The sequence below is a fragment of the Aythya ferina genome (genome assembly GCF_964211825.1).
Source record: "Aythya ferina genome assembly, chromosome: 1".
Classification (NCBI taxonomy): Eukaryota; Metazoa; Chordata; class Aves; order Anseriformes; family Anatidae; genus Aythya; species Aythya ferina.
The window spans coordinates 165,350,604-165,365,218 of record NC_140296.1 but is presented as its reverse complement, the minus strand read 5'-3'; the positions used below and the strand labels follow the sequence as shown (position 1 = coordinate 165,365,218).

Sequence of the window (14,615 nt, the reverse complement as noted above, 5' to 3'; positions counted from 1 at the left end):
AGCTCCTCTGCTTGCATAAATCAATGTTGTTGCATTGATTTCAGTTGAGCTATGCCAGCTAAATTTCTATCTTTTTTTTTTTTTCAAAAAGTAGAAAAATAATTACTTAATACTGTACAGTTTTCAGTCTGACCTTTTGAATTTTAGGTCCGGTTTCTGAAAAATAACATTTTCTACTTCAGAGATCAATCTTTCCTCTTACCACACCCACATAACTGTTGTGTGGCCCCCACAGCTTTCATGGCTGAGTGAGAATGTTAATGCTTTTCTGCATTTTTTTTTCTCACAAGCCACCTTCAGCTGTGGATATTGCTACTTTCCAGCCTCGCTGCCTCTTCAGATATAGAGCTCCAGCTGCAACCTATTGTGTCTAAATGCTGTAGATTTCTTCAGACTGCCTCACATTGTGAAAAATAAAAATAAAAAATAAAAAAATAAAAAATAACAGAGCAAATCTTTTTCTTGCACTTAATAGTCTGTCTGTGCAAGATATTGAAGGTACTTTTATATTGTTCACACTATACTGTGCAAATCACAACTCTAGATGAATGCTCTCAGTATTGATTCTTTGCTTTCACAATCTAAACTTTATTTTCACATTTTCCTCATTTTTTCACTATTTTCTTCATCACTTTTGCCCATTTTCAGTTCTTACATGGTAAAGAATCTGCTTGAATAAGAACTACATTGTTAGGTACAGTTTTTTATGGTTTGATAATGGCATAAATTCCCTTTTTCACTGTGCAAATGCTTCTGCTTTCTGGTACAGCAAAAATAATGGCATTACTTAGTATTTTCATTATGTATAAAAACTAAGATAACTGCTGCATCCTTTAAAAATAGCAGGTTTTATATAATAGGCAAAACTGTACAGAGTTCTGTATTTCTTATGTTTGTATTTCTTTCCAAGCAAAGCACAATCAGCTTTCAATCAATTTGGTTCAGCTAAGCTTTACAGCAAGAATGAATAAAAGCGAAATTGGTCTCGGGAGGGAGGGAAAAGGAGAAACATGCACTTGCTAACGGCATGGTGATACCTCTGCTTCCATATTCATTCTAAATAAACATGAGAAATGTTTGGCATATGACTGTAGGAAGAATACATCCACAACACATGCTCTTTATCATAGCAATCCTACAGAAGTGTGTTGCCAATTGCAAACAATTCACAGCATGCACAACTAGGTTTCACGTTGCCAAGATATCCTTAACTTGAGTGAATGCGTGACTTTGCATATTTAATAGCATGTTTGCCTCCTTGTGCCTCTTTAAGAGACAGTGTGAGCCCAGAAGAATTCTTTGATATCAAGTTGATATTTCCTTTTTACTTTCAGGTTTTATAACAGTTGTTGCTTGTAATATTTCAAGAAGCTTTCTTCCTACTTCCATTGCTTGCTTGCTGGTTTATAACATTTTGAGCAACTTAAATAGTTTAAATATGTATGTAAACTGCATACTTGGATTTCTGCTGTCATGCTTGCTTTTGATGGCTTCAAAATAGATTTGAGGACAGTGTCTGTTTTAAACCAGTGTTTAAGAGTTAGCCTTATTTATTAACTTTATATTCCTTCTTTCTAGGCTCTTAAGGATGATGATGCTGAGACTGGGCTGACTGATGGGGAAGAGAAAGAAGAACCCAAAGAAGTGGAGAAACTAGGGAAAATCCAATATTCTTTGGATTATGACTTCCAGAACAATCAGGTTTGAAACAGCCAACCTGTAACATTTCGATTCTCTGTGGGCAAGGGAAAATGAAGTTATACATGTAGATATGGTAAATATAGCTTGCACTGAATAAAGGGAGGAAGCAAGACTGAAGATTCGTGACAGAAATATTACTAAATAGGTGTTCAATGTACTCTAAATTTGTACCTTTAATCAAAATTGAAGACAGTTTTATCTAATTGTTAATAACATATTAAAGTGTCACCAAACAATGTAAAGCCACATTCTACTACAGCATTTACATGTAACCAATAAAAGATAGCTTCTGCCTCTGCGTATTTAAAACACAAGCAAAAAGATGGAGGGGCAGGGGGATAGAGACATAAAATAAGTTGATTCATCAATGGGTCTTTTAGCAAGTTTGTAAGATTACCAGAAGTAGCTTGCTTTCACTGCATCATGTCATCTTTGCTCTACTAACTAGCAATCCCAAATTCTGCTGCTCTCCATGAAAGTACAGATATTTGCTAAAGACAACTTTGTTTGGAACTGAAATCAAAATGAAAAGTTCTGTCCTCCAAAGAACAGGACAGTTGGACAGGAAGGATCTCCAGCCAAGGACAGATATTAATTTCATGCCATACTCTGAAGATATTAAGACCAAATTTTGGCATACTTCTCCGAGTTTTCAGTAGCAACAGATAACATAATGTGATTTGGATGTACAATTGACCCATTCAACCAACTAATAGACAGATATTAAAGCTCATTGTGCTTAACTTCAGACCAAAGCACACCAATACATCTTACTTTTTCACTTCTACTCCATGTCTTTCAGTGAACTTGAAAATACACAGCCTGTGTTTTATTTTTGACAACTTCAGTCAAAAAAAACACATCATTCTTCTCTGTTTAGTGAAAAAAAAAAAAATATGCTGAACTTAAATCCTTATTAATTCTTGTTCTTCATCTGAACTGACTTCCACACATACGTGTGATTTATTTCCACATTCATATTCTTTATTTTAAGCTGTTCATGGATTGCAGTGCACTTACATGTTACAACAGAAAGAAAATAAGAGAAATTTAGAAAAAAAATGCTATCAGCAGCAGGATATTTGCACAAAGCTATTATAATATTTCCCCCATCTTCTGACTCCCAGTATTTGTTTTTAAACACAAGAGATAAAAAGAGTTTGAAGCTTTTCAAGAACATGTAGTTAAAGGAGGTTTCCCTTGACTCCCAAAGAAAATTCTCTGGCCATGCACTGTGGCAAACTGATCCCCCTTGAAATCACTGTGAAATCAGCGTGAAACATAAAGCCCTTCAAAAGCAGAAGATCTGAAGAGGGGAGGAAAAGAAAGTTGCAATTGTGTTCTGACAAAGTGATTTCAGTTTCTTCAGAATATGAAAAAGAACTTTCTTTTTAAAGGAAATTTTGAGATTTTGAGAACTACATTTTACAAAATGATATAGGAGGGGAAAGCGACAAATCTCTAAAGTGTATAGTATGTAATTAACATAGTAAATTCTTTGAGTTATGGATTCCTATTTTATTTTGCTGCTCTAAAATGCATTTCAATTTGGAATTTGCCTGAGAATAGATTATATGAAAGAGTAGATTAGGGGATTTAAGTTGGCAGACTATGGTATAGTTTTGGTATTGCTTGAAACTGCAAACTAAAATTGTGATTATTAACAGGGTTAAGACCGAAGACAAGATAACCAAATTACTCTCTAGCATGATGCTTCAGTTTTACAGAGACAATTTTTAAAGGAGAATTAATTAATTAAATAATTGAATTATGTTTCCAGCTTGTTAATTAGACGGAATAGATTTGGTTTTCACTCTCTGATGTGAAAGATTCTGAGCCTATTCTTGTATTTATAAAATACTTTGCATCTAGAATAAGAACAAGAGAGAAGAGAAAAAGTGTTTCATATAGCTAAAGGAAAATGCTTCATGGAGCTTAAGAGGCCCATAAGTAGGAAAACATGCAGGCCATATGGAGAATTTACAATTGGAAAAAGGTAGTCGAACTTTGAGAAGACTCTCAGAAGGCAGGAATTTCTTTCCTACATTGACTATAGTGTTCTGTATTCTGTTTGTTAGAGCTTCTGATTTCAATTTTAAAAAATTCATCCATGAGAGGAGACAATACATTATGACTGAAGCACTGATTTAGAAGAAAGTATTTTCTGTTTTTTTTTTTCCCAGTTTTTAATCACTTGTCTCCAAATTGACCGTGAAGACTCGTTTGAATGTTTACCTTAGTTTCATGTCTATTAAATCAGAATTAAAAATATTTTCTTTCTCTTAACTCCATTATGCTGATGTAGCCTAATATACTCTGAGATATCTAGACAACATAACATAACATATGACTTCATTTGTAACAGTAAAAAATGACCATGGCATTTACAAGTTTCAAGTGTGCTGCAGTCCTATTTTAAAAGTATGTAAAAGATTTAAGAAACTAACTTTTCTGTCTTACAGTGAGATTAAGAATTGTTATTAGGATTTAGTTACCTTATGTCAGTTTTCATGGTGGGTGTTGTTGTGTTTGTTTGTTTGTTTGTTTTTAATATGGTGTCCTTAGACTACTGCCTAAACAAATCCACATACATATCAAGAGAATTTAAATATGAGGAAGACTGCAAGACCCATTTGTTTTCAGTAAAGCTCTACCTGAGGACTTCTGTTCGATACATCACCTTTTTGTGTTTTGGAGTTGGGGGGGAGATTATGTATTGGGGATTTAGAATACAAATTTTGTAGTCAAAATTAGACATTCTTGATTGTTTAATAATGTGATTTCTATTCATGGTGCGCAGCATAGAAAAATAATGCACAAGAGGCGATAGCAATTGAAAGTTATTTGATTGCAGTCTTTAAAAAGATGAAGTCTGTATTTAGCTGTAATCAGCTGCCCTTTGAAAACCTCTTTTCTGCTTAAACACAGCCTTTGTACCGTCTGCATCTGCCATAATTGGTTTTCATAAGTCTATAGTGTTGCTTTGCTTGCCTTCCTTGAAGGTCGAGGGGAATAGTTTTTCATAGACCAGAAATAGAGTGTGTATGTGTACTTGTCTGTTACAGTTTTTCATTTATAAATATATATTTGAAATTTCATTCTGCTGTTTTTCTGTCTTTTCAGCTTCTGGTTGGGATTATTCAAGCAGCTGAGCTGCCTGCATTAGATATGGGTGGTACATCTGATCCTTATGTGAAAGTGTTCCTGCTGCCTGATAAGAAGAAGAAATATGAGACAAAAGTCCACAGAAAGACCCTCAACCCTGTTTTCAATGAGCAATTTACATTCAAGGTATTTTTTTGAAAATTATTGAAACTTTTTATTTAGCTACTATGCGTCTCATGCTTGACCACAAAGTCAAACATCTTAGTTAATTAGTAACTGTGACATTTTTCATGTTGTAGAAACCTCTAATATTCAATCTTATGATGAAAATGGTATGGCTCAGGGGCAGACCTCAATAGTATAAAAGCATGGTTTGATTTTAGGCATTTCAGTTATCCTGGTTTATGACAATCTGATCCATATTTTATGGCTAGATGAAACTTACAAGAAGGTAGGAAAATTTTGACAACTGTCAGATGAATTTCACTGAACCAGCATTTTCTTTAAATTTCTTTGTAGTCTGATCTATGAATTTCAGTATATCTTTTTTTTTGCCTCAGAAATAGATAAAAGCTTGGGGAAGGTAAATAGATGAAGGACAGTATGGCAGATTAATCTTGCTAGTCAGTCATAGTAATCCTCTACCATGCTACTTTATATATGAATAGAAATCATATCTCAGGTTAATAATATACATATTAAATAAATGTAGCTATACCTTACATTGTAAAGTTTAAGTTGTTCCAACATTATCTCTCGATGGTATATTTCTTAAACTGTAGCCATACCTAAACCCCAGGTAAGTAAAATAAAAGTACACTATTCATCATGTTTCAAAGGGCTTCTTCTAATTTACATTCTTTTGCTGTTACTTTAGGCCTTTCTTTCTATGCCCAATCTTATAAAGACAGCTACAGATTGAAAACAGGAAGAGTGAAAGATTCAGGCTATGTAATCATTCAATGAGAAAGATATCCCTGGAGGCCAGAACTACTACTGAATATATAAGCTTATGTTTTCCCTTGAAAATGTCCATAAAAATAATCTTTTGTGGGGAGTTATTTTTTCTTGAGCTTCCCTAAGAGAGTATTAAAAGGAAACAGTGTTATAAATTACAGATACCCATGCAGCTCACAAAAGAAAAGCAAGAACCAATAATGCTATCATCTAAGATGAAAACACAAAATATAAATCAGAGCATCCACTCCTGGACTATAATGTCCACTTGTTTTAAGTCACATCATAAGAAGCAAATTTTACTCTACTGAAAAATGTGTGTTTTCCAAGCAAGACCTGGCAGAAGTGTTTAGGTGCATCCCAATGTGGTACTGATCATCCCCTGAGTACTGTGGTCTGTACTCAAGAGAAAATTCATGGAGCATGCCAAGTACTATCATTGTTCTGGGACTACAGTAAAAGAAGACAAGTGACCATTTAATTAGTGCTGCAATTTTAATAAATAATTTCCCTGGGAATTACTGACAGCATCTCACTTACTTGGGCAGAGTCTTACTCCAGTGACCCACTTCAGGTGGGTCACAGCTTCTGCTGGCAGCCCTCTTACACATCTCTCAGTCAGAGCTGCCCACAGGGAAACCCAGGGCTTTTTATTACCTTCTCCGAGGACATAGCTGTGAGCTGTCTGCCTTCCTTCCAAAGAAAGGCTGATGTGGAAGAGATGAGTAGTTTTTCTTCTGTATTGCATCTTGATACCTGGACCTAGGTCCAAGATTAGGATCTTCTTCAGGTAGTTCCCTGCATTAGTCCCCTTTCTTTTTTTTTTTTTTTTTCCTAGACACCCATGGTGCCATTCCAGGGTTTAGGTGTTCATCCGACTACAGCTGTCTGAACTGTATACCTGCACTGAGCTAGTGAAAGGAAACTGAGAAATCCTAGCTGGGTTGTATCAGTCTGGAAAAGACAAAAGTGTTTCTCCCCAGGCCCACAATGGTGATTAAAATGATTCCCAATGAAAGGCTCCTGCATCTGTCCCAAAGCAGAGAGAGGGTTTGTGTCTGGAAGGGTGACTTGTCTGTGCCAGAAAAAGACTCCTATATGTGTCTTTTAAGCAAGGTCTCACCTGCACTAAGAGGCTGAGTACCTCTGAGCACAGCAGAAAGCAGGGAGAGGGAGCAATCCTTTACAAGGGCTGGGAACATCCTTGGTTGTCCCGAACAAAGCTGTAGGCTTACGCTGCTTTAGAGGTAATAAATGGAGGAAGCATTGCCACTAGATCTTCTTTAAAAATGAAGCTTCACTGAGGTCAAGTTAATGATAAAAAGTGAATGACAATGTATATAGTCTTTTCCTGCATTCTGAATGACCAGAATCCATTAGGCACTATAGTTAACTGGAGGAGAAAGAAGCTTTAGAACATTTCTCTTCTGTTTTTGATGCTGCATAAAAATAAAAGTGAAATTATTTAGAATTTTGCCTTCCACATAAATTTGTCTTCCATAGCTTTTTAGAAGCTATAAATAATTTACAGAATCAAAATAGGCTTTGCTGTAATATTTATTTACTTTTATTATAATACACAACCCTGTACTCATTGAAATTATTGTACTCAGTAATGGAAGCTGGAGCTGGCTCTCAACTTGAAAAGCTTCTTTTAAACATTACATAAAATATTATGAAAAAGAAAAACTACTCATGTCATTCTTAAGTATTTTAAAGAGCAAGCAGAAACTAAACAGTACCAAAGGACTATAATCCTAGGGTTTAAACAGACCAGAACATATAGCGGTTAACAAGGCCAGTGACAATGCCATGCTTTCAGTTCTCTTCTTATAGACAATTAATAGAGAAATGTTTGCTGAAACCCATGGAAACCATTTATACTTGCAGAATATATTCATATTGACCAAGTGTTGAATATAAGTCCAAACAATTCCTAATTCATTTTTTTTCCAGACAGCCACTCAAGTGTAGCTTACCTGAACTGCACATCTTCATCTGAATATTAAAAATGTGACTCATAAACATCCAAACCCACAGCATCTATCTGAAACACATCAGAACAGCTGGAGAATTAGTCAGAAGTTGGCCTTCTGCCACCATAATTTCTAACTGTACACTGTGACTTATAGGCACCTAAGTGTCTGCAGTGTGAAAAGTATAATAATGAAAAATATTCCTTGGCAAGTAATAGGTACTGTAAGAAAACTATTTAGTGTCTAATTACTTTGTGTCAGATACAGTAAGGCAGATCTGGTTTTTTATCAGTCTGTGAGCTACCCATTTCTGAGTGATGACACTTGATTTATTGAGGAAAAGACACCACTGTGTGAAAAGTTCATGTGTCTTCAGTGCAAATAATTGGGCTTCCTGTTTCAGTCTCATCACCCACAATATAATTTGAAGTAAAATGAGAAAAACCTGTGGAGTGATGAGTGAGCTGCCACATTGTTCTATTGAGTGCCATAGCCTGGTCTTGAAAAATACTGCATCTGGTGACTCTGAAACAAATACACCTCATAATTTTCTCTGCTTTTCAATTTACCTGAGATGACAGCTGATAAACCAAAGAAATAGATTTGCATTGTAGTGGACTGATCTTTATTGTCTGAGATACTGAGTTTGTCATTCTCTCTTCTTTACAGGTGCCATACTCCGAGCTGGGTGGAAAAACTTTAGTGATGGCAGTTTATGACTTTGATCGTTTCTCCAAACATGATATCATAGGGGAATATAAGGTTGCAATGAACACAGTGGACTTCGGTCATGTCACTGAGGAGTGGAGGGACTTGCAAAGTGCAGAGAAAGAAGAGGTAAGAAAAATTGTCTGGTTCTATTTTTCAGGATACTTTTTTACTCAGTGGGAGAAACAGTCAAACTAGCAACATATTTTTTTTTTTGCCAAGACAGTTCCCATCTGTTATCAGCATTTCTCAGACTTACTTCACCTGATAAATTTTGATAAGCATCTTTTAGAATACTTACTGAAAGGTACATTCTCCTTTGCTAATCCTATTTTCAATCTTTTTGATACTTTATGCAACATATTAAGGGAAGTTTTCATGAGTTTGACTTTTTATTGAGTTAGAGCACTTTGGATACAGAAAATTTGCATTTAAATGATAAGAATAGTGTACATTTAGGCTTTTTTGTGGCACTAATTCTGAATGTTTGCATCTCGAAGCATCTTATTGCATATAAAGATAATAGTAGGTTTTTATTGAAATACTTTACAATTTTATTGAAATTCTATGTAATAATATCCATTGATTAGAATATGGATTTGATAGGTACCTTGGAATGAATTACATTTTTCTCAAATATTAATCACTTTTTATTATTTTCCTCTCTGTGCCAACATCCAATACATTCATTATTTAGTGTGTGTAATGGTATGTGTACACAAGATGCTTTTTGGAAATATTTCACCACTAAATTTTGTATCCTGTGAGGCTGTTCATACTGGCACATCCACCTTTTTGCTTGTTATAAGACTATTTTGTGCTCAATTTTTCATTATTTTTCCTTTTAATTGCTACGTAATGTCTGCCCACTCATATTAGTCAGATTACACAGCATGCTAGCATGCTTCAATTCTCTGGTGAGAGAAGAAGGAATCTGAGTCTGCATTCCTCGTCTAATTTAGCTAATAATTTGCTCTGGATTCGAACCACAGTTTCTATAATTGAAGGGACAATCTCTGGATGAAATCTTAGTGTAATACAAGTGAAAAAAATATATGAAAACTCTGTTGAGACTACAAGTTGTGAAAAATAACAGCAAATGCTGAATCATCCTGCCTTCTCAGATTTTCAAAATAGTAGATTTCAATCTTGCCATTTTGAATATTTGCTTTTAAAGACTGTATTTCCAATGAATTTCTTCCACTGTGCATTGATTTGAAAGTCACTGCTACATTAAGACTATTCTGCATGGAATTATTTCATTGAGACAGCATTTGCATGGCTCTCTTACTGCAACTGACATTGGTAACCAGGCTTTATGGTACATTTTCCTTCCAAGTACAGAGCTAAAGATTAAAAGGCACAATTTGGAAAAGAAATCTCTACCAAGAACCAAGAGAGTTACCTCTGTCAGTAGTTTGGGGAACTGTATTTCACAGAAAATGTCATTCATATTTCCAGATTTGACTACCTCACCACCTTTGATGTTCCAGCCTCTTTGCTCAGCAGCAAAAATGCCAAACAAATTCCAGTAGATTTTATGCAATAACTAGCAAGGGACAGAAAGGACTGGAAGAGGCCCTATCTCTATAAACCCATTATTGGCTGCCACAGCAGACCTTGAAGAATTCATGGCAGATGTACCGCTGACCAAGCAGTACTCTGGCTCCAGAATTAACAAATACAGTACTGCACATGTAAAGGCTAACATGATTTACATGGGGTAGATGTATAGCAACAGAAACACGTGTGTGTCTTGACAGTGACCATAAACATCACATGGCAGCCTGCCTTACTAATTGTAAGAAAACATGATAAAATTGAATTAAAACCCTAAGCAACTGGATTTCATCTAAAATTGTATGACAAATGACTATTACCAAAAAATCTTCTGTAGACTATTCTACATGTAATTGCATAATGAATTCATCCCTAAAAAGCACATCTGTATGTAGTCTGCATTATTTGAAGAATGACATGATTTATTTTCTTTTTAGCCCTTACAGCATTTAGTTAGGTTTGTCTGTTCTTAAAAACCTACCACTAACTAGAATTCTAAATATGTAGGCAATTAAGGATCACATACCAAAATATCCTTAATGTCTTCATTATGACCTGAAAACAAGATTTATGCCAAAGCACATCAGTGGCAGTTGTCACTAATCACTTTGAAAGAACCATCTAGGTGACATCATTCAAATTGAGTATGAAAATCTTATTTTTATTTCACTTGATGTAGAATTCAGTTGTTGCACATCATAGAATATACAATTTAATTAACACTGTAATCATAGAGGGCAAAATCATTTTACGAGCTGTTACTCTTCTATTTGCTCATGAAGCTGTACAGTACTTTCCATCCTTTCTTCTAAATGAGCTTGAAATTGATGTCGGAGGATGAAGGTTTAATGAAATATTTGAAGCTCTAACTCTCACAGCCCAGCCATTTGAATGCTGTCTCTCTGATACTCCATTGTCTTCTGGGAAAGGTCTTCACCATATATTCACCATATTTATGTTGGTGAATAACTTTGAAGGTACAAGACTTTATGTAAGTTTTTGCTATGACTGAGATAGAGCTTTGGAAAAGTATGAGTCTGTACAATGACTGCTAAATGTTGGGGAGGCCACTGTTAACAAGCTACATACCTTGAATCCTTTTTCCCTAGCTGCTTTGAGCTCCACTGTCTTTGTGAATATGTGATGGTGATTTATCTAGTAGTCCTTCAGTCTCCTATGACTGAGAGCATAGGAGGGAAGAGTGGTAGATACTGAAAGATTATTCACTTTTGCCAAGTCTGACATATAATGGTTTGGGCACAGAGCGTAAAAAAACAGATGATAGGAGTTTGCTCCTCTGTGTCATCTACCAGATGTCACTGCCATTAACTTTATCTGAGTACACACTGCATCCAATATCTGTTATCACTCTGGTACAGAAGGCCAGACAGACCTCTTCTTTGCTCACAGCAGTATGAATCATACCAAGAGTCATCTCCTGCATACTTCAACTGATTTTTCTCCATCCATTTTGTTATATTGGCACTTTAATTGAAAAACTGTTGCAGCAAGCATTTAAATTATTTTTTTAGGAGTAGGGGCAATACGAGGAAGAGCAGAAACAATTCTTGCTCTTGAAAGCAGTGGAGAAGCAGAACCTTATTTGATGAGAATAAGAAACTTTGACCTGCCACTATCCACCACCAAGACTTCTGCAGACCTCTTATGACTGCCATCACATAAGACTACATGGGTTATATGACAAGAAACCCACTGTGGATGAATTATCCGATGCATGCGTGTTTGTATCACAGTGGGCTGTGATGTGTATATTTTGTACGTGGCTTCTGAGGTGTGAATCTGCTAGAAAACAAGCAAAGTGGACAACAGCTTCCCTCCTACATGATGCACAATCCCAATCAGGAGACATGCTACAGTACTGCCTTGCAGATGGGTGAGAAGCAGGCAGTCTGCAGCTGGGGAGTGGAAGAGCAATTCTGTGAAGCTTGACAAGTGTGTTATTCATGCGGATTATTCTTCCCTTCCTCCTCAAAAAATAAAAGTTGAAAGATGGAGATGGAAAAGTAGGCCTGCAATGGGTATATTTATTTAATACCTCTGTAAGTTTCAGAGAAGTTGGAGACTGACAAAACTAGTAAGCCATCTAGCTTATTGAATCCTCAGCACTGAAACTTGCAGAAAGTTAAGAGGAAAGGACATTTTTACAAATGTCACTGTCAAATCACAGCAGCAAATCACTGTCATTTGCCGTTATATCAGAGATGGACAGATGATCTAATGGGCCTTTTCCTATCTCTAATAATAACACTTAGCTCTTGTACAACTTTGCAGATATCATAGTGCTTTGCAAAAAGAAAGTATCATTATCCCTATGGAGATGCTGTCAGAGTGTCAAATTTTAAAATGTGAGGTCTCCGTTATTTAGCTGCATATTATATTGGATCACTATGTTTTCTGTATGATGTTCAAGTTTTCTCAAATTCCCTTCACCTTACACCCAGTTAAAACTCTAAAATGTTAAATTTAAGGGTGTTTTAATTTTCAGATTTTGTGGCAGAATTACATACTGTAAATGCAGGATGTTGAATATACAATAAGTGCAACAGCTGTCCTAAAGAACAACTGAATTTGGTAATGAGACAGGGAACAAAACTGAAGATCTTAATAAGAGGGAGATAGCTAAAATTTAAGAATAAGCAAGCCTGATATGAAATTAATCAGCAGTCAACTAGTTTTTTCTCTTTAAATTGAAGATATTGAAATCTGCAATTTTAAAGATAAAACTATGTGACTTAAGTAGAGCAGTGTCTATACTGTTTCAGACTATTAGAATTCTGCATTTCTTTTCTCACCTTTCATGTTCAAACTGCTGACAATCCCCCTGTATACATTTGTTGAGTATTATGTTTCTTTGCTCCCTCTCTGGAAAAGGCACCAAGACTTAGAGGTCAGAGGCATTCTTGTTTTATAACAAAAAGAATGTAATTGGCTTCCCCAAAACAAAAAAAAAGAGAACTTGTCTTGATTCACCTCAGACTCTCTGGCTTTATAGACATTGAATTCAAGTATAGAGGACAGTAGACAAGAAGCAGGAGTTGGATAATAGTGTTAAATTCTGTCTGTGCAAGACCCAATTGATTCTGGGTAGTATTCTCTCTCAGATCAGAAAAACTTGTATTGCATAACTGTCTAAATCATGCTTACTCCATTTGACTCTCAAGTGTGGAAGGGCATCTTGAGGTTAAACTGCACTGACTCTTGGTACTCTATATCTCCTAATAATCTATACACAAAACAATATTAATAATGGTTCTAGGCAAGGCACATTCCTAACAACCTTGCCAAAAGTTATGACACAAAAGGAAGGAATACCGGGCAATTCCCTTCTTCATGTTAATGTTTGTTGTTGTTTGTTTTTTTCTTAATTGCTCAAATACAGGTTATTTTAAAATGTTTAATAGAGGAGAAAAGCCAGATCAACCAAGGAGCTCAAAAGCATTTGACTTGGATGTTAAACACACAGAAGCATTTGGGTAACAAGGTTCTTGGGAACTTTTGGAGAAATATGCTGAGAGGGATCAAAATCATCATAAGAGATCTTTTTATGAAGTCTTAAGCAGAATCTGTATTGCTTAGATGCTGGAAGCATTCTGCCAGATACATGCAGGTGATTCATTCAGCTTGTTGAGGTATCAGTCATTTGAATGAGCTGAAGTATATTCCAAGGGGAAGAAACTAAGACTGCACCATAAAGAGATGTTTTGGTCTGAAGCATAGAAGGAATTCCAGAGAATTCAAACATAAACTCATGGTACTCCCAGTTATAAAACTCTGCAGTCTGAGAGGGTTTGTAAGCACATGTGCAGAGTCTGCTGATTGGCATGGAAGTACCACAGAACATGCCATAAATGAAATTCTCCTGTATTGTTCTCCACACGGACTTTTATGTGCCTACTTATTTTTCTGACTACCAGCACTAGTGAATACATTATCCAGAGGCAAAAGTTACAGTTCTCACTGGGATTATAGGCAAAAGATTTGCAGTAGTTCAAGGTGATAATTTATTTCTTTTTCTTACCTCCTTTTACAAACTGACAGAGTAAGAAAAATCATTATGTGATTGCTGCTACATTTTTAACAGGCAGAAAGAACAACCAGCTCTCGCAAAGAAGACATTTTTCAGGAAAAGGTTGAAGCACAGTGTGGGACTATGGTCTCCTCTCATTGTTGTGCCCACCCAATTTCAGACTAGAGCATCTTCGTTTCCAGAAACACCAGAGAAAGATGTATTTTTAAAAAGGTTAAAGACAAAGATTTAGCAATAGCAGTCTGAGAAAGAAAAGGGTTAGTCATTTTCTTAATTTTTTTCCTCTGTCAGCTCTTAAACACCAATTTAGACCATGTCAGGGATTACCATAGTAACCATTTAACCTCTTTTCAAAGCCTGTTTATTGTGTTTCAGCTTAGTTTAACAGTGAGCTTAACTGGCATTTGAAGCACTTTGCACTGTATCTGTGACAGGCATTAGCATAAAATGCTCTTATTTTAGAGAAATCACAGTTAGAATCTAAAACATAGTACTGTATTTTCAATTTGGTGGTATTGAGCTTCTATTGGTTTTATGTTGATATTTTTAAGAAGCAGAGT

At 35.7% G+C, this 14,615-nt stretch overlaps 1 protein-coding gene across 6 annotated transcripts in view; it reads left to right on the top strand.

The window, feature by feature from the left end:
• Nucleotides 1-14,615, top strand: part of SYT1 (synaptotagmin 1) — a 360,501-nt gene that overhangs the window by 275,439 nt on the left and 70,447 nt on the right. For 5 of the 6 annotated variants that reach the window (XM_084528065.1, XM_084528062.1, XM_084528064.1 and 2 more), the window contains 3 exons: nt 1,579-1,701; nt 4,825-4,992; nt 8,409-8,576. In XM_084528065.1, coding sequence (XP_084384191.1) covers nt 1,579-1,701; nt 4,825-4,992; nt 8,409-8,576 — 459 coding nt within the window. The remainder of the gene's footprint in view (nt 1-1,578; nt 1,702-4,824; nt 4,993-8,408; nt 8,577-14,615) is intronic. The other variant, XM_084528067.1, reaches the window with a different exon arrangement.